Consider the following 20,143-nt stretch of genomic DNA (forward strand, 5'->3'; position numbering starts at 1 on the left):
TCTGTTTCAGTGCTCACAAGTACATGGCTACAGTGGCACAATTTCATTTCTTTTTCAAATTGTAAGGCATGAGTATAAGGCCTGTCTGTGGCAGTGGGACCAATTCTGTTCTCCAAACATCACCATCCAACCCATATCTGCTATGTTTGTCTTCACCATTAACTGCTCTGAAGGGGACGATACAAAGTCACATGACAGAAAAACAATTACCTATTGCAATGGTCAAATCTCTCCGTAAAGCAAAACCCACTAGTCTCTGGGACTCTTTTGACATTATAACTGGGAAGCCATTAAAGCTGGTTTCATTGATCAAATTTTCTATATCGTCCACTGTCATGTTATCTTGGGTTAACACAGCCAAGGGTGGGTCACTTCTTCGAGGCCTCATAACATCAGCAGCCAGCGTTGTATGGGTGAATTCTTCTTTTGCATCCAGGAAAGGATATCCATTTAGACGAATGTGTGCTTCATAAATACCTTCCCTGCCGAATGCATCTCCTACCCACTTGCTTGTCATTACTGCAGCCATGAGGGGCACAATGTATTCCAGGCCTCCTGTTAACTCAAATACAATAACCACTAGAGAGACAGTCATCCTTGTTACACCACCTGGAACGAAAGAGAAAAAAATCCTCATCAATATGCCCTTGGGGGATAATATATAAATTTGATGGTGTCTGACCACTGAGATACTGTCCAATATCAACCAGGTAATAATTCCCCATTTTCCCTATTGATTACCAATATAATTTAATTTACTGGAAATGTCTGCAGCGTTTACCCTCAAAGTGGCTCACAATGATGCAGGATATGATTCAAAATAAAGAACACTTCAGTTTAAAAAATCAACACAACAAATGGAGAAGTGAGAAGGTACATGGTTGGGGGAAGAGAAAAACAGACTGAACAGCAGAATTTTAAATACCAAAAATAGAACAATAAAATAATCCAGAGTGAGATTTTTTTAAAAAACCAACGAACAAGAGATCTCATCAGCTGATAGCCTGGGGAAGGGGGGATGTAAAAGTTTCAAACTGTAGCTGAATCTTGACTGTGTGTACGATTGAGTTTGCTTCTTGCTCTCTTACTGCTCTGTATGCAACATATATAAAAAAGCTGTTGAGGGAGATCATCCATAGCTATGAAGCTGGTCATCATCAATAGGTTAACAACACTCTACTCTACATTTCTTTAAACAAAGCATCTGGGACCAGCTGCCTCTAACTTGAACTGATGACTGGAAGCTGTAATCACGAGTAAAGAAGCTGAAGTTGAATCCAGAAGAGGTGGAGTTTATGCTGGTAGAAATCAAGCTGTTTGAAGGGGATATTCAACAGGCTTCTTCTATCCCTCTTAGAACTCATGAAGAGTCTTTTCACCTACATGTTACACAGTTATTGTCCATCCTTCTAAAAAGATCTGGCCTTGTGCTGGCCTTGAGTTGGCTCTGCATTGAAACTGCTTTCCGAAGTCATGTGGTGCGGGGGTTCTCTAACACTACTTCAAAATGTTATCTGATTTGTTAAATTCGGTTTCACTGTTTACTCATTCAAGAACTGATCCACCAGAAGTATCACAACTGGTTACTAGGAAGCATTTAAATCATTAGTCAGTTTGCATCATCAGTTTAGATCTGTGAGACACATGAATCTCCCAACAGGATTCAGAATGAAAAAGGGTTTTCCTGTCTCTTTAGGAAAAGGACCTCAGAACTCAACAGGGTATCCATCTTCAACATGATGAAACCCAGTCCTGGAGATGGCTAAATCTGCACTTACATTCTTTGCCAATATCAAATACATATCCTGAAGTGCAAATTTCTGTATTCTCAACTCTTAACTAATTTCAGATTCAGCTTTAAAGTTTTAAGTTCTACGATGCAACACCAGAAGTTGCTCCTGAATTTTGTGCATATGTGTCTATGGTGGGTGCACATTCAAAATGATGCACTCTTCTAATGCTGGTTATATCCATTCTGGTGGTCTCTTCTTTTCCACTTACCTGCTTAGACAACCTAAGAAGGAACTAATTTATTTTATTTGCTGTGTATTAGTTACCTAAGCATGCAGCAGCACCAACCATAGCGTAGAGGCCTGGTGTTATACAGTCTGCTCCAACTTCACACCATTCCTTGAAGATAAACCAGTCATGGTGGTAATAAGCAAGCTGCTCCACAGCAATTCCCACAATTCTTCCAGCTATTGCGCCAATGGCCATACTAGGTATGAACAAACCTGAGGGCACCTAACAAGAAAAAAGAACGCCAATGAAAATGATAGCCTTGTTGAAGAAATGCTTCCCAAGCACTAGCTTTAGCAATGTCTATCAACCACTTGGCAGCATGAAAGCTTCCAAAGCCACAAGCCTACACAAGCTTTGCATCTCTCTCTCTCTTCCTTTTCTTCTCACGGGAAAGTAGCTAGAAAAGAATGAGAGGTTTTGTTCAGCACTATAGCTAACTGAGGCTCTAGAACAGGGGTGTCCAACTCTGGCCCTCCAGGTGTTCATGGACTATGATTCCCATCTGCCCCTGCCAGCATGGCATGAACATCGGGAGGGCCAGAGTTGGGACACCGTTGTTCTAGAATGTTAAGAGAAGGAGTGCCAGTTTGTACTCAAGAATGCCAACTGCAATGCATAAAGTTCATTTCCACTGCCATTTTTGGGTGGTAGCTAAGGGGAGAACAGGCCAGTATACCTGCAGCACAGCAACTATATCTTCAGTTGGTAGCAGAAAACAACAACCTAATTGCTTCTCATGAACAGGTGCAGCACAGTTACACTAGCACTGCATGAATTTTTCTCTCTCACCAACTCTAGTGGCAGCCAATCAATACAACATTATGTCAAAGTTCTACCTACCCATCCATCTCCTACTGCTGCTGTGCAGCAGAGTCAGCCAGTCCATTATGAAAGGGTATATTCTACCCACTGCACCTGGAAACAAAGTCATTTTCTTCCCAACAAAAAGAAATCTTGCATTTAATATGTAGTCTTGTCATCATGTACATTAACATTCATTTAAGATAAACTGAAGACAGTGATGACGAACCTATGATATGCATGTCAAAGGTGACATACTATGACATTTTGGTGAGATCCCAGCATTTAATGACACCCGACAACTATTCTCCCAGTTTGAGTCTTCTTTGTGATATGCGAAGTTTCTTTATATTACATAGCACCACACATTTTTAAAATGTGCATTTAAAAAAAATTAATTAATATTTTGTTTGGGGGTTGGAGGGCATTTTTCAAGTTTTTGACACACAGGCTAGGCATTTTTCAAATTTTTGACACACTGAGCCCAAAAGGTTTACCATCACTGAATTAAGATGTATGCTAAACATTCATTTAAGACAAAAGTCCTCTAGTAATATGTGCAAGATGAAGCGATCTGCCAAGACCCAAATCAGTTTCTGCTCCCTACAACAAAATTTGACCTTAGATACTCAGCCATACTCATCCACTCATTCCTACTAATTCCAGTGAATTGGAACATGTTGCTTTAAGAGGTATCTTATTAAGCTTTCTACTACTCCAAATGGAAATAAGTCTGTCTCATCTGAACTCCTACACCAACCCTTGGCCAAGTGCAAAATGTCAAAACAGTTAAGATCTTATCTTCTTAAAACTGGCCTTCTAAATCCCTCATGACTTGTTACGGAGGAGAACTTGGCAGTTTTCACTCGCCTACTGAGGAGCCTGTAATCTAAAAACTGGGGAAATCATACTGTACAAACACTTAACTGAATCCTCAACAAGCAACCCTTTGCCTTCTGTCCTAAATGAACCTTGAGGAATATTCTTTTGACTGCCATAACCAATGCATCACATGTTTGAATAGGAGGAGTAGAATGGGAAAGAGAGCAATGACCAAAAACACATAACTTGTCATGTCTTACCTTGATTCCAAAGGTGAAGACTGTCATTATAATCTTAAATATAAGGGCTAAACACAGCTGCCATATAGCTGAATACACTCCAGTGCCTGCTGGACGGTCAGGAATATCGTCAACTATTTTACTGACATTCATATCATTTCGGTAATCACAAAGGGAGGAAGATTCCAAGGGCCCACAGTCCGTAAAGAGTTCTTTGATAAGCTCACTGGTGTTGACCCTGGTGTATGGGTTTGGGAAAGCTATGACAGCAGTTATTGCTGCTACAATAATGACTTCTAGTACTGGGTACTTTCCAAATTTTGTTGACTTGCGGCGGCGGCACCAAGCAATGTTTGCACGGATGAAAAATGCTCCCCACAATCCACCAAACACTCCCAGAAGAATAAAGGGTAACAGTTCAAAAAGATACCAAGGGGTATGGTATTCAACATAAAAAAGAACTAGTCGGCTGTTACCAAAAGGATTGATGGACCTCAAAACAAATGCAGCAACCAAAGCAGCAAAAAATGATCTCCATAAGGTTTTCAGGGGAAAATAATAACTGACCTGCAAGAGACAAATGAGGTCGATCTCATTATTTGTTCACATTCTGCTTGCTTACAATTCACAACTGCACTGATCAACAGCAATTAACTAAAGAATAGGTTATATTTTAAAAATACCGGTAGTCAGCTGCAGTATCCCAAAAAGAGTCTCTCAAACAGATGAATCAGATACCACTTTGTCATCTGGAATGCCCAATCAACTGCAAACAAAATGCTGCTAATAATGTTGAGTTGCATCAGTAATAGAAAGAATGGAGGAATTAACTACAGTTAACTTCTAACAACTTAGGTACAACACAAGTACTAGAAATAGTCATTAGGCTAGTGGCCTAGGGCAAGAAAGATTTGGCTCCAGGTAATTGGGCAGGTAGGCTTCTGTAAAGAGTAGAGAAGCTCTTGCAGTGTGCCACAAATAACACAGATATGTGGGATGGTCACTTTGGTTCACTTATTTGCAAGGGTAATACTATATTAATCATTTACCACCAAACAAACTTGGAGTCGGTACAAGCCCATAGAGATTAATAAAGAGTTGGGAGGGATTTTCTACTGTCCTTTATTGATCCTTTATCACATTCTCCAAATTTTGATGCGCCTTTTCAAGGGCTCGCTTTAATGCCTTTTCTTTTGCTCTGCTTAGTGGGAGATATCATTATGCACCTATGGATGCCCAACTGTGCCCCTGCAACTCTGGTGCAATTGAAACGACTACCACATTTTATTGTACTGTGAATTTTTTTAGGATGTTAGAAAGTGGTTGATTTTGCTCTTGTTGACCAGAATTTTTAAACATTCAGACAATTCTATAGTTAACTTTTTACTTGAGGATAAGGATATTACTATTTCTTACCCAGTGGCAAAGTTTTGTTATGCAGCCAGCAGAGTACGGAGATCTCTGGTTAGTGTACCAAATTGTAGCCTTGCTGTATTAACCTCTCAGGTTTTTAATCTGTTAGTCAAATGACTAAATTAATTGAACTAAACAGGAGTTAGTACACAGGGAGTGAAACCATGCAAAGCTTAAAATCTAGATGGTACAGGAGGGACTCAAGGTCAAGTGAAATAATATGTTATTTTAAGCAACAATTATAGATACCTCCTCCAGGCTGAAAAGAACTCCACCAATGGGGGCACCAAAAGCTACTGACACGCCTGCTGCTGATGCAGCTGATAATACCTGTAGAAAGGACATCATCAGATAATATATAACAACCAGCATTTTTTGTTCAAAAGCATACTACTGAAACTAGAATGTACAAAACTGCTGCAAATCTGAATAATTAGCAAGTGAGACTCTCATCCTTTGTGGCATCCTAGGATTTCTAACATTAAGCGATCCTGTGAGGGACACCAGCTTTTATCAAGGCACACTTAGTTAACCCTGTACCTCAGAAGATATAATCAAAGTATTAGATGTATTTATTTCAGATATTTCTATGCTGCCACTTAAAACAAATATAAAAGCAAGGCATTAAAAATCTCTTTCTCTTACAATAATGCTACTCTAATCCTTGTCATTTTCAACTGCTTCTAACATAAACAGGCAAAAACAGCAATGATGTGTGAAGGGGGAAGTGTATACATACTCAGGGAAAAGGAGAAGAGGAAGTTGTATTAACTCACTAAATTGGCAGAGAAGAAAAGGTGTTTTTCTACAGTGCCCTATAAGAAACAGAATACTACATATACAACTACTTGGGAAATAACTGGATCCTACTTCTGAAAATCCTTTTAATAGTATTTGCAGGTCATTTATTTCCAGAGCAGATTTCTACTGCTGGAGCAAGATGTGTAGGACACTGACCACTACACTTTTAAGGTTCCATCTCTATTAAACAATCATGCACCCCACATCTGCTGCAAAACCAGAAGAGCAGAGTCCCATTACGGCATGGAATTAAACTAGTCCTATGATCTCCTGCTGGTGTACAGCAGTGGACTTAGTTCATCCTGCCAAGACACAGAAGGTAAGACAGCACTGTACATTTCATTCTTTCCTCAAAATGGGTGGAAAGCTCCTGAAATATTTCAAGTACAAATATTTCTGGAACATGTATTGCCCGTGCCTCTATCCTGCTGCCTCATTCTATCAGGATGACAGTAATTACTTTTACCATTCCTCTAAAATACATTACATAAATAGAATGTATTCATTCAAACGTCTTTTAATACAGGAATATACTACTTCCTATTTAATTACACCATGATAAGCACATTTCATTTATGGTTTTAAGAATGACATACCTCTCTTTTTTTGGCTTCATTAGTACTGTATTTCGGAAAGAGGTAGGAAAAGATGTTGCCGCAGCAACAAGCAACATGTACGAGAGGGCCTTCTTTTCCTAAGCTCAAACCTGAGGCTACAGCCAAGACGAGAGTGACTGTTTTTATCAACAAGGTCCACTTGCCCAAGTATCCTCTAATTATGAAGCCGCTCAATATCGTTTTGATCTAGAACAGAAAAATGCATATTTAATGGCAAGGAAACCCCTCGTCTAATATGTGAATAGGTAACAGACGGTATATTATGGAACTGACATTTGTCTTAACACAGCTGATTACAGTTATTTGAAGTCAGATTTATACCTTGAAAAGACAACCTAATGCATTATTTCGTGGATCATCTCACTTGACACGCATTTTCATTCTGTGGGTTAATGCTTATAAAACAACCACAACGTCATGTGATAAATCATATGCTACAATAGTCGTTCTTATGATGTTTTCTGAAATATATTTAAAGGTAATAAAACCTACCTCTGGAATCCCAGAGCCACATGCATAAGGAGCAAACACTTTCACGAGAGAAACTGCCAGGAATGCAAAACTCAAGGCCCAAAAAATATACATTATATAGTTCATTATGTAGGAACCTGGGCCCTACAAAAGAGAAAAATAAACTGTCAGCAAATTTTAATAGCAGCCATGTGGATATTCTGCTGTATTTTAAGAAATGTATTTACTCAAATGCAAGACATTTTTCAGGCATGGCATCAAAAAATTTTTTTGTTATGTCCAGTAACTAAAAAAAATACACACATATGCAACTTTGTATGTATGTAAACTTTTAGAGGGTCATCTTACATCCAGGTTCCTCCTTTTGAGTAAGCATTTTTAAAAAGGCAAACAAGTGAAGCACTGGGGAAAGAACTGGCTATCTAATTTTTAAATAAAAACCTCTATAAAAATAAAATAGATTGGCTACAGTACAAGACTATAGATTAGCACTTTGCTTTGAGAACACCTACTGCACTGCACAAGTAATTACCTCCTGATACAATTAGTATTACAGTGGTTTGCCAGACCCTATCTCATCTCCCTCACCCCAAATAACAGGAGTTAAGAACTAGCCAGAACTCTCTGAGTGAGACAGGATTTTGCGCAGCCTCACTTTATAAGAGACAGGAGATAGAACTCTATATTCTTTCGGGCTGCCAGCAGATGTTAGGTTTACAAACTAATACCATTTACTACAGTGCACCCTACCTCTTCCCCTTCCTCCCCAGAAAGCCACAAAGATGAGGAAAAGCTCCAGAGCCATAAGAGGTTGCTACTGAAGGCAAATGGACACATGCACACATATCAATGCATGCATGTAGACATAGGAGTATATGGATTCTAGCCATTATTTTTGCTCTTTTGATGTTGAAATGCTTTGACGTTTGCTGCCTTGAAGACCCTTTTTTGGGTGAAAAGGCACAAAAGAAATGTTTTAAATAAATATATGCCGACTCATGACTAAAACACTACTTAATTTCTGAAGTCAGTGGCTCTGGTTGTACAGCTCTGTACTCCGATATTAATTTCCGTAAATGGAAGTACATGTGTCCATGTCTTCTCTTTGTAGCTGCTATATTTTTAAGGTAACACTCCTGTCAATTTCACTCTCCTGCACAACTTGAAATCAAGTGAACAGACAGATCAATCCATAAGACCAGTTTAATTGGCTTCATCAGCTATGATCACGCAGATAAGCATCCAGACTTCATTGTGTGGATGAACTAACATATCTTTTTTAAAATTAGGTTATCAATCTCCCAAGTAGCTGCTTTGTTTAAAAGCTATACTTACTTCTGCTTGGCCAATTATGAGTTCTGCCCATGTTTTCCATAGTGGGCATTTGTCTCGCTCTTCAAATGTTGTCTCGTTAGATGCCCAGCAGCACTGCTCATGGTTAAACCATAGGGCACTGAGACAAATACCTTCCTTCAAGTCAGTCATCCAGTCTGCAGCAATATCTATCAAGCCAGCCAATGCACCTGTTGGGTTAACAATGATGGGATGGGTTAGCACTTTCAAAAGCTTGAATATATGATGATTAGTTCACAAAGTAGCAACAAAATGCATGACCAGCTTACTTGGTAAAACAACGCTATTATCAAAACCAGATCACCTTTCCCAAAATACCACTAAGTCACTTTTTCCCAAATACCACTAAGGTAAATTTGGGAATATTTCTCAACTTTAAAAAGGTATATAAAACCAGTACTGCTGTCAATGATAGAAAGTTCTTCTCAATGCTAATATCAAAAGACTCCTTAATCAAACAGTGTCCAGAGATCAATAAATTCAAACATCAGCGGTCATATCAGCTACAAACTAATAGAGGGGGGTAGGTTATAAGATGCCAGAGATGGATAAGCAAGCTACAGTGAAGATTAAATTATTAGGAATATTGGTGGGGTAGGAAACAAAATTGTGTCAAAAGTGTTGCAAGCCACTTTTAGGACAATTCAGCAGTCAAAAAGTAGAATATAAAGCTAATAAAATCATTTTCATCCCTCTGTACCAGCATAAGCTCATTTTAAAAAAATCAGTAACTTCTATAACATCACATCTGATTATTTACAATTTAGAAAATAAGATTTTGATGCATATAATCAGTAGTTCTTTGGCTTCAGGCATCTCACATGGCCTGGGCCCTGTGTACCAAGAAGGATAACATTTCAATGTGCCACAATGTGATCTCTTTAAGTGTGAATTCATGCATTTGCCTTTCTAGATTGTGAAAACTGCAGTGGCCAAGGGCTTCTGACACACAATATGCTGCTCATGTGATTCAATTATTTGCTTAAGTAAAAAAGCAACCAAAAGAATTGGGTGAACTAGACTTCAGAGCAGTGATACGGACTCAGTGGCTAAGAAGCCACCTGTGACTTTGCTGAACACTGTACTCCTATGTAGCATCTATTCCATGTCCTAGGAAAGTAGGCAAGGATCTTGTTCAGTAGTGCTTGTGGTCGGCAAGTGGGTCACACCTTGAAAAAGTTGCTGCCAGGGAAACAGATAAAGCTGCAAACCTCCCAGAGGTGCTGGCCTTGTGTCAGAGATGCAAGTAAATGTGGCTTTTTTGGTTAAGGGTAACTGGAAAAGTGGTTCCGTGTGATCAGCAAAGTGAGTACCACAGCTTCAGAATGACTATATCAGCATACCGTTCATTTAGCTTTATGATGCTCCCATAAGACTCATGGGGAAGCATCCCACCTCCTCCCTGCTTTCTCACTGGGTTCCACTGTAGCCACCACAGTATCGGTGTTCCGTGGCTCCACTGGAACCAAGCAATGACTGCGTAGGAGGTAGGTGCATTTTCCGCGCTTGTACGTAGAAAGGTATTTTATTTTGGGGGGATTTAATCTCCCCAATGTATTTTTAAAAGATCAGTGTGGCCCAAATCCATAGTTACACGTATCTGCAGATGAAGGCCACACATTGCTATCGGTTAAAGACACAAAATATCCCAATCCTGTGAAAGTAATATGCCTTTCTTGATCAGGAACTATATGCGTAAAAGTACAGTACCTCCATGGTTTCTGGGGTTAATCATGATTACACATGATTTCCAAACAATGGATCAGGAATTGTAAACCTAGCTACAGTTAAATTTGAAACTTACTAGATTCGCACAGATTTTTATTTTGAAATTTGTATCAGAGAGCTATAACACTTTTTTTCTATGTACAGAACTGTGAACACAAAGGCTTGGCTTCAAGATGCTCTTTAAGTAAATGGAAGACAGTTCCAATTACACAAAGGATGGAGGTAAGTGTTACTCCGCGCCCCAGGTATGGCACAAAAAGTTACAGCAGGAGAATGGAAAGGGCTGTCCTGTGGTATACATCCCATAGTAGCCGTTGGATGCAATCTGTAATTTCACATTTATACAAGACTTCAGTGCACATGATTATGGGTCCATACAATGTACTTCTAACATCACACACATTATCATTTTCATAAACGCAATTTTAATTAAACTCAATGGAATCTGAAAATAACTACAACCAGACCAAAAAAACCCACCCACCTTGGGAAGATTTGAAGACAGACTTTTAAAGGCTTGGCATTCCCTGGGGTTTTGGACACTAATCACATTTCTTTTTAAATTCAATCAGACTAGAGTTAAAGTCAAAGTGTCTGCCTCAGGATGTTAATAAAATGTGACAAAAACTGAACAATCATTCAACAGAATCCAAGGAGAAAAATTATCTGTCAGTTCTGAGACAGCATGTATTCTCTCACATGGAGACATACAGATTCCTGCCAGGCCTCTGATCATTGTGACTCAGATGTTCCGACCCAGCAGAAAGAATGGTTGAGCTTGGTAACGCTTTATAATGGCTGCAGCTATTTCCTTTCAATGTGCTTTAGTTGTTCAAACCAAACAGCCGTCAGGACTGAAAGACATAAACCCTACTGCTAACTGAAGGGAGGAGGAAGATGTGTGTAGGTCTGTGCAAAAAGAAAACACACTATTTTTAGCTGCAAAATAGAGAGGCACATGGTGTAACGGCAGGATACATTATTCTCAAGTCTATTCTTGGACCCTGTGAAGACATATGCTGGGAGTTCCCAGGGGAAACATGATCCCCAGACACACATGTGGCCTAATTCAGATCCGTATAGTTGTGCTTGGGGAGAAGGGGCTTAAGCATCCCCCATACCATTTTCCTGAACATTTCATCATACTCCAGTTCTCTTTTCTGCCAAAGAAACCAACTGGTGTAAATAGCTGCTTTTGCGGCTTCTCATCACTCGGAAAAGTGAGGCAAGTATAACATTATCTTGATATAGAACAGACATTAGGTTGAATGCAGAGCAAAAAGCCCATTTCCACTAGATCTGATACACAAGAAGAAACACAAGAAAGGCAGCTGTAGCCATTTGAACTAAGTCAAACTTGTCGTATCTCCCCTTGCATATCTGCAAGACCTTCAGCAACCAATTTCGGGCACTGTAATATATATAGAAGAAATCACTGGTGCTACAAAGAGGATCTATGCTAAGTCTGTTCATGTTTTCACTTGTGCATCACTGGATGCAAGCTGAGTGTCCTATTGCTGAAGCTCCGGTGTACATGCAACACCTCTGATGAGCTAATGAGGTTCACAGAAGCAGGAGTTAACCCTTCTTGTTTAATACCAGAAGATATCTACATAGTGTTATGTGTGATCTGGAAAGCTGCACAAGTTTACATCTTAGCCATTCATGGACAATAGATAACATTGTATTGTCGAAGGCTTTCACGGCCGGAATCATTTGGGTGCTGTGTGGTTTCCGGGCTGTATGGCCGTGTTCTAGCAGCAGCAGGTGCCTCGATAGCCAGAAGCAAGCGGAAGGATAGATTTCAGCCGAGTGGTTCAGGGCGGGTGGGGAAATTCATTCGTGAAAGTAACAAAGGCGGCAACCAGGTCAATAGTTGAGGGCATCTGAATAGAAGTATGAGTAACAATGAAGACTATAGCCTGGGAGTAACCCTGTAGATAGCAAGGTCACTGGTGGGAGCATCTGAATAGAAGTATCCTGGCCTTTGTTTCTTTTGTCTATGGTCATCCTGTGTTTGTGTGGAGCTGGTTTGACACAGTCTTGACCCTAGTATTTTTCAACACTGGCAGCCAAGTTCTGTTCATTTTCATAGTTTCTTCCTTCCTGTTAAAATTGTCCATGTGCTTATGGATTTCAATGTTAGATGTTTTAGTCATCCGCAAACCAAACCAGCAATTGGGACACACAGTATACAGAAAACCTACTCACACAGATATCTACACAAAAACTCCAATCACCATCCAGGGCAAAAAAGGAGCACCATAAAAACTTTGGTACATCGTGCAAACAGAATCTGTGAACCTCACCTCCTACAAGATGAATTGAATCACCTAAACAGGGCTCTACAGGCTAATGGTTACTCTAATACAGAAATCAGAAGGGCTGCAAGACCAAGAACAAGCCACATGAACAAAGATAGAGAGCCATCTAAAGGGAAGGTGTTCTTACCATACATCATCAAGGAACCACTGGATCGATAGGAAAACTGATGAAGAAGCACCACCTACAAACAATCTACAGACCCACTCAAGAAAATTCAACAGATGCTACGCTCAGCAAAGGATAAGAGGGATTCTTTAGCTACTGCAGGAGCTCTATCGCGATACCATGCAGCTGTGGGACAAGTCTACATAGGAACCACCAAACGCTAGCACACAGACACGTATCAAAGAACACCTAAAGGCACTGCAGACTATTTCAGCCAGAAAATCAGCAATAGCAGAACACATGATAAACCAACCTGGACATAGAATATTATTTGAAAAAACAGAAATTCTGGACCACTCTGAAAGCAACTACGTCAGACTACACAGAGAAACAATTGAAATCCATAAGCACATGGACAATTTTAACAGGAAGGAAGAAACTATGAAATGAACAGAACTTGATGCCAGTGTTGAAAATACTAGGGTCAAGACTGTGTCAAACCAGCTCCAATAATAAACACAGGATGACCATAGACAAAGAAACAAAGGCCAGGATACTTTCCATTCAGATGCTCCCACCAGTGACCTTGCTATCTACAGGGTTACTCCCAGGCTATAGTCTTCATTGTTACTCATACTTCTATTCAGATGCCCTCAACTATTGACCTTGGTTTCGTCGCTTTGTTACTCACAGACAAGCAAGGTTTCTACCCACCCTGGACACTCCAACAGATATATACTCCACTTGCTTTCCCAACATCAGATCCTCTGAAGATGCCAGCCACAGATGCAGGCGAAACGTCAGGAGAGAATGCTGCTAGAACACGGCCATACAGCCCGGAAACCACACAGCACCCAAATAGATAACATTCTTTACACAATGTGAAAAGGATCAGTTCTGAAACCTTTAATATGCTTTTCACTCATTTCTTCAGTTTCTAAAGACCAAATGAATCTTTACAACCAGCCCAACTAGTTCCATTACAAGAACAATCACATTATTTACTATGTGTATATATTGTTTTACTTGGCAGGGAAACAATACAACACCAAACAATGCAGACATCTGATACTCAGTAAGACTGCACTCGAAGAAGAAGAAGAAGAAGAAGAAGAAGAAGAAGAAGAAGAAGAAGAAGAAGAAGAAGAAGAAGAAGAAGAAGAAGAAGAAGAAGAAGAAGAAAAAGGAGGGAGGAGGAGGAGAGGGGAAGGAAGAGTTGATTTATATCCCCTTCCCAAAGAGAGACTCAGCGCTTACAAAACTCCTTTCCCTTCCCCACTCACAACAAACACCCTGTGAGGTAGGTGGGGCTGAGAGAGCTCAGAAGAACTGTAACTAGCCCAAGGTCACCCAGCTGGGATGCGTTGGAGTGTACAGGCTAATCTGAATTCCCCAGATAAGCCTCCACAGCTCAGGAGGCAGAGCGGGGAATCAAACCCGGTTCCTTCAGATTAGAATGCATCTGCTCTTAATCACTACACCACTGCAAACTTTGTAAGGATTAGAAAAAGAATAATGCTTGGAGATCAATAAGATGACCTATCTAGACAATGTTACAGAAATCAGTGTTGGGATTTATTGACAGAAAGAAACATGGAAAGAAGGAGAAAAACTGCTGGGGAGAGAGACATTCTCTGTATATATCGTCTCCTGCAGGACCCATGGAGGAAAAAAAAACCCTGTGAATATGTGCCAGTAAAGCCTCTATCATTACCTCTGCCTGATAGCCACTTCTTCATTGACCATAACAGCGTAAGGTTCAGGTCAGTTCTTTCAAGGAAAATATCCAAAAAGTCAATTGGCTCAAAATGCAGCCATTGAATTTTATTACACAAGCAGGTTGTAAGACTATACTAAGATATAAAATGCATTGATATAGAAAGCACTGATATGAACACATAAACTCCATTGATACTCAACGCGGAATGTAGTCTTCCTCGGTGGCAGTTGGCCATCTGATGGGTTGTACCCCTTACCAACTGCCAGTGAGGCAGGAAGATTTCTTGGTGACTTCCCGGTTACCAAAACCCAGCATCTGACGGAGCCGAGAAAAGTGACAAGCAGACAAAACATAGACAGCACCAACACTGTGCTAACCTATTCTAACTAAGATAGAACTCTAATATTGAGAACATGGAAGGAACCAAAACTCTAGACTCAAAAATGGATTAACTAACTCCTGCAGGCAAATGTGCATCACAGAATCATAGTCCAGATCACCGGCATATTATCAGAGGAGCAGAGAATAGAGGGAATAAGATACCTTTCACCATCCAGAAGACCCATCCACGGTGAGCATCCAATGGGTCGCTCTCTAGGGTGGTTCCGCCATCTTGATGGACTCTGCCAGCACCCCAATAGGGTGTCTCGAATCTCCGGATAATATGCTCCAGGACCCTTCTGTCGGGCTGGCCTGACAATAGTCCACCGATGTCAGCCCATAGCGTCTGACAAACTAAGATGATCTACGGCAGCCCTCCCACATATCTGATCAATGGGAACCCGCTTTGACCAGGGCCAAGTGCTATCGCAGAGCTTCTAGTAGAGTGGGTCGCGGATCCCACCTCGCACTGGCAGATTTGTTACCTTGTGTGCCCTCGACAATGCACATGCCTTGATATTTGAGCTTACCGGCAGCAGTAGATGATACTGGCCTCCCCACCTAGCCACGCTGACAAAAGGGCTTCTGATTTCAAGCCACCGTTCGTGATGATGAACTCTCAGCCTTTCAGACGTCCAGACAGCGCCAGAGGCTTCCTTCGATGAGACGCCTAGGCAATTAGCAAACACCCACCTCCTGTCCAGATGGAATTTCTGCCACCTTAGGCCTGAAGGTCGGGTCTAACCAAGACTACCCTGTCAGGGAAAAAATTGGCAAAGGTTGGGATTGACGGAGGGCCCAAGCTTCTGATACACGCTCATGGAGGTAATGGCTACCAAAAAAGGAGCTTCATGCGCAGCCAGCGGAGATGAATGGTCTGACCGGCTCAAAGGTGACTTAGTGAGCTGCCCAACACCGCTGCGGGGAGCCGCCAGGAAGGGAACGATGAACGGTTGGGGGTTGAGACTGTTTCACCTTCAGGAATTGATGACATCCGATGACGGCTAATGGAAGCACCAGCCGCAATCGATGGCAGAACAGTGGCTGTGGCCGCGAAGTTGCCTCCGCAGTGGGAAGCAGCCGAGACCTCCGCCAAACCATCCTGTAGGAAGGCCAAGATGGAGGAGATGGACGATTCTCCGGCCTAATCTGCTTCCTCCTACACCACTCCAGCGGCCTTCCAGGACGAATTGTAAATCCCGATGGTGGACCTACGCTCATTGCCACTCATCGTGGTCCACCACCGCCTCGAATTCCCCTGCTGATTAACCCTCTCGCCAAGAGCCATGCGTCAGTTTGAGCCACCCTGATCCGGGGTGAAACAGGGCCCTTGTGACAGCAGATCCTGAGGACTGGAAGGGAGGGAATGGTATTTGTGGGAGAGCCTTTGGAGCACGGAGAGTACCATGACCTCCTGGGCCACCTCGGGCGCCACCAGAATGATCTCTCCCTCCTCCTGACCTCCGGGCAACCTGTGTAGCAGGGTGTAGGGGAGGGAAAGCATAGAGGAGACCGGGTCAGCCAATGCTGACAGAGCATCCACGGTGCCGCCATGGATGGAAGAAGCGCAGAGATGAAACAGCCGATCTGGCGCTGTTTGGCTTAACAGGTTCATCACCGGCCTCAACCTGACACTTATCAGACTGAAGACCTGAGGTTGAGCCTATCCGGGCGCTCGGACATAGTCTTGTCCGACCGAGCCAATCCTCACCAAGTGGTTGAGGCAAGGCATCCCAACATGCCTCTGCCTTCAGGGAGGAAAGGCTTGCTTCTGCCCACCGTGACACGGAAGGCCTCCCCAGGAGTTGGGAGGATCGACCCCCCCCTGATGATTTATATAACATTTTGGCAGAAACATTATCGTGTGCACCACAACATGACGGTGCAGGATGCTGGCTCTGAAGGACCGAAGAAGGAGGATGGCCTTGATCTCCAGGACGCTGATCGTAGAGAGGCCTGAGAAGGTCCAGACCCTGGGCAAGCTGTTGGTTCAGCTTGCCCCCCACCCCTGAGACTGGCATCGGGTGAAGACGCGGAACTGCTGTCGCTACCGCAAAACACCTTTCCCCCCGGCCAGATTGCCGCGGTCTCACCGTCGAGATCACCTCTATAGCTGCCAGAGGAGTTTACCATCTCCTCAGACATACGCGTGCGCCTTTGTGGTGCTGCCCGGCCTGGTTACGGGGCCCCGCCCCATTGGATACAAGGTCTATGGTGGCCATCAAGAGCCTCTGGGCGAGGCTGGCCAGCTGGAGCAGGGTCGCGGACCTGGCTTCAGCACCCTGAGGCAACACTCCTGAATCTTTTCTCACCTTGTCTGGGGCACCTAACAGGGTGCAAGATGCTGTATCTATCATAGCACCCAGGTGCTCCATCCGCTGAGCCGTGGGTGACCGAAGCTCTGGCCAGGTTGACAACGAAAACCGCGGGTCCGGCTGTGCGTCTTCCGCGACCAATTCCCACACATCCCTGACGCCTTCGCGCACTGGACTTGGACCGCAGGAGGAGGTCGCCCAGGTAGGGTGGATGGACTCCGGCTGCGCAGGCGGCTATTGGGCTACTCAAGACTCCTTTGTAAACACCCGCAGTCGCCAGACCTGCTGAGCTACATACCGAAAGCAGATTGCCCAGGCCAGCGTTCAAGGAAGGGAGTGAGGGGCAAATGGGGATAAGTGTAGGTATGCATCCTTCAGATCGAGGACGCCAGGAATCGCCTGCTGAATCGCCGCCACGTTGACCTGAGCCGCCTTACGCGAAACGAACTCTGGCGGGCGAAATGCATTCATTACGTCGGCATTGAGGATGGCCTCTGGAGTCCTGGGACAGTGAAAAGTGGGGAATAGACTCCCACTCCCTCCTGGCCCGGGCACTGGGCTCGATTGCTTTGATGGAAAGCAGATGGGAAATCGCTGTCTTCAGCCTGGCCACCTTTTCTGGCTTTGAACTGAGGGGAGGGAAGCGAATCGGTCCCCGGCAGGCGAGCGGAACTCTGGCGAGTAGCCGAGGAAATCCATCTCCTGACCCAAAGGTCGGAAAAGGAGCCGCCCATTGATTCTGAAGTGAAGAGCCGCCCGGTATGCTGTCGGGCAGTCATGCCTTGTTGCCCTGGATGAAGCCAGCTTTAAAGGACTTTCCTCCTCTGCATGTCCCTTCTGGAAATCCTGTCGCTGAAGGGACCCTGCCCTGCTAGGGTGGACCGGCCGCTCCCTCCCCTTGGCGCTCAAAGTGATCTAATCAAAGCGATCAAAGGCAGGTTTGTGGGTAAAATCCTGGGTCTATCCGCCTGACATAGCTGGCATGGTCTTTTATGGGTCTTTTGTTTCCACTCCAGATCTTTTCCAGCTCAGTGCGCCGGCGAGAATGCCAGCCTGGTAGTCATAACTGGCTTACTCTAATCGCCTTGAGAGGGTGTCAGCCTGCTGGGTTGCTTGAGCCAGACCAGCCGCCGGTGACAGCCGGGCTGATGCTACGACGCGGATGAAGTCAGAAATGCACGTGAGGGTGGAGTCAAGGAGAAAGCGACACGGCCATAATCACTCTTCGGGACTCTCCCCGATACCCTGGTCCCATGGATGATGGTCAACAGCCTTCAGCCAGACCAGAGTGGCTCTAGCCACAGCAGCCGGAAGGCTAAGATTCTGCGCCATGCATGACCCCTCGCGGACCCCACGAGGCTGCCCCCAGCCTTCTGGTCAACAGGGTCCCTGCTACCCTCCCTCGGCCCTTTGCACCAGGGCCCCTGGAGTGCAGTGGCTGCGACTGAACGGCCCCATGCTGAGTCTTAACTAGGGCGCAGAGATGGCCTGGAGCAAGGCATAGCTTGTTAAAAACAGAAGGGAAGCCCTTATTTGAAGCTGGGTTAATCCACTCTTTCTGAATTTTAATGTCAAAAGCTCACAGGGCAACGGAAAGAACCGCGGCACCCTCCTCCTCAGCTGGGGAAGGCTGAAGTCAAATTCCCTTTGGGGCATCCCTTTAATGGGTTTGGAGGGCTGAGCAGAGTTAGGGTCCCTCCGCCCTCTGGGCCTGCAAGGCCACGCGGAGATGGTCTTAGGAAAGCAAGGTAGGAAGCTGCTCGATTTAAAGAGCCTGTGACTTTGGTCAGCTGGCTCAGGAGCAGGGGGTTCGGTCAGGAGAAGTGGATCTGAATCTGACAATACCCCTCACTAATGTCGCTATGTCTGAACCATAAGGAAGGCTAGCCAATCCCTGTCTGCACGACGCAGGGCAGACTCCAAGACTCCGTCTCTGTGGCGGGACCCTCCTTCCCCTGGGAGTGGGGATCTGGTGGGGAGACCTCCTCCTACCGGAGGAGTGCATGAGGGCCACTAGCTGCCGGGTGAGAACTGACTCCACCGGGACGCCCCTTCCCCATCTGGATGAGCCCGGCATCGCCACCCCGCGCCAAGCAGGAGCTATCGAAGTTCCTCAGGGTCGGGCGCTGCCTGCTGCCGAAGCTGAGTCAGTCAGGCTGCGCCCGCTACGGGCCTGGAAGAGGCTGCAGGATCGGTGCGGTCTCCCTCGGGCGGGGCGAAGTTCCTGCCTCGGCCGCTTGCCGTCAGCAGGAGAGTTCTTCGGCGCCCGCACGGGCCGGCTGAACTGAAGCCGCCTCGCTCCTGGTGAGCGGAGGCGCTATACTGACGGGTTCAAGGTCGGTCAGCAGGGCGCTGGGCTGTTTCAGGCCGGGTTTCTGCCGCTTACGGGCGAAGCTGGAGGCCCGGCCGCCGTCTCTGGTGTTCTCGGGCAGCGATCTGCAAAAGCCCTCCTGGGCGTGAAAGGCGCCGCGGGCTACGGCCCAGGCAACGGAGGGAAAACTCGCCTGAGTACGGTGAGACGGAGGGAAAGACAAAACAAGGAACAAACTCACAGTCCAATTTTAAGGGAAGCGGGGATAACAAACGGATCCACGGAAGAAACAAAAAGAGACGCAAGGAGTTTGACGAGATTGTTGCTCATTAGCGAGCAGGAAGATACTGGGTTTTGGCGCCAACAGGAAGTCACCAAAAGCTCTTCCTGCCTCACTAGCAGTTGGTAAAGGAGTACAACCCATCAAGATGGCCGGAACCACCCTAGAGAACATATATTTAAAACATTTTTCTATGTAAAAAGATTAAAATTGAAATCTATTCTATAGGCAATAATTTGATGGAAATACTCAGTTACTGAAAAGATTTTGCAACAGTTTTTGTGCTGTTTCTAGTGTTACCTAAAAGAATGACAATGTTTTAAAAATGGTCATAGGCAGAAGACTACGGGTAAATTACCAGAACAGGAGCAACCAAGGAAGCTCTGGATTTAGCATATAACTCAAAAGAAAAGAAGAAGTAAGTAGGAGCTAAAAGTTA

General features: G+C 44.2%; 1 protein-coding gene across 11 annotated transcripts in view; it reads right to left on the minus strand.

The window, feature by feature from the left end:
• The window catches only part of CLCN3 (chloride voltage-gated channel 3), a 68,939-nt gene that overhangs the window by 9,333 nt on the left and 39,463 nt on the right, over window positions 1-20,143 (minus strand). For all 11 annotated transcript variants that reach the window (XM_048509143.1, XM_048509141.1, XM_048509150.1 and 8 more), the window contains 7 exons: window positions 8,522-8,709; window positions 7,208-7,330; window positions 6,695-6,901; window positions 5,547-5,627; window positions 3,906-4,451; window positions 2,058-2,244; window positions 211-609 (listed from right to left, as the gene is read on the minus strand). In XM_048509143.1, coding sequence (XP_048365100.1) covers window positions 211-609; window positions 2,058-2,244; window positions 3,906-4,451; window positions 5,547-5,627; window positions 6,695-6,901; window positions 7,208-7,330; window positions 8,522-8,709 — 1,731 coding nt within the window. The remainder of the gene's footprint in view (window positions 1-210; window positions 610-2,057; window positions 2,245-3,905; window positions 4,452-5,546; window positions 5,628-6,694; window positions 6,902-7,207; window positions 7,331-8,521; window positions 8,710-20,143) is intronic.

This window comes from Sphaerodactylus townsendi, linkage group LG10 (assembly GCF_021028975.2).
Source record: "Sphaerodactylus townsendi isolate TG3544 linkage group LG10, MPM_Stown_v2.3, whole genome shotgun sequence".
Lineage (NCBI taxonomy): Eukaryota > Metazoa > Chordata > Lepidosauria > Squamata > Sphaerodactylidae > Sphaerodactylus > Sphaerodactylus townsendi.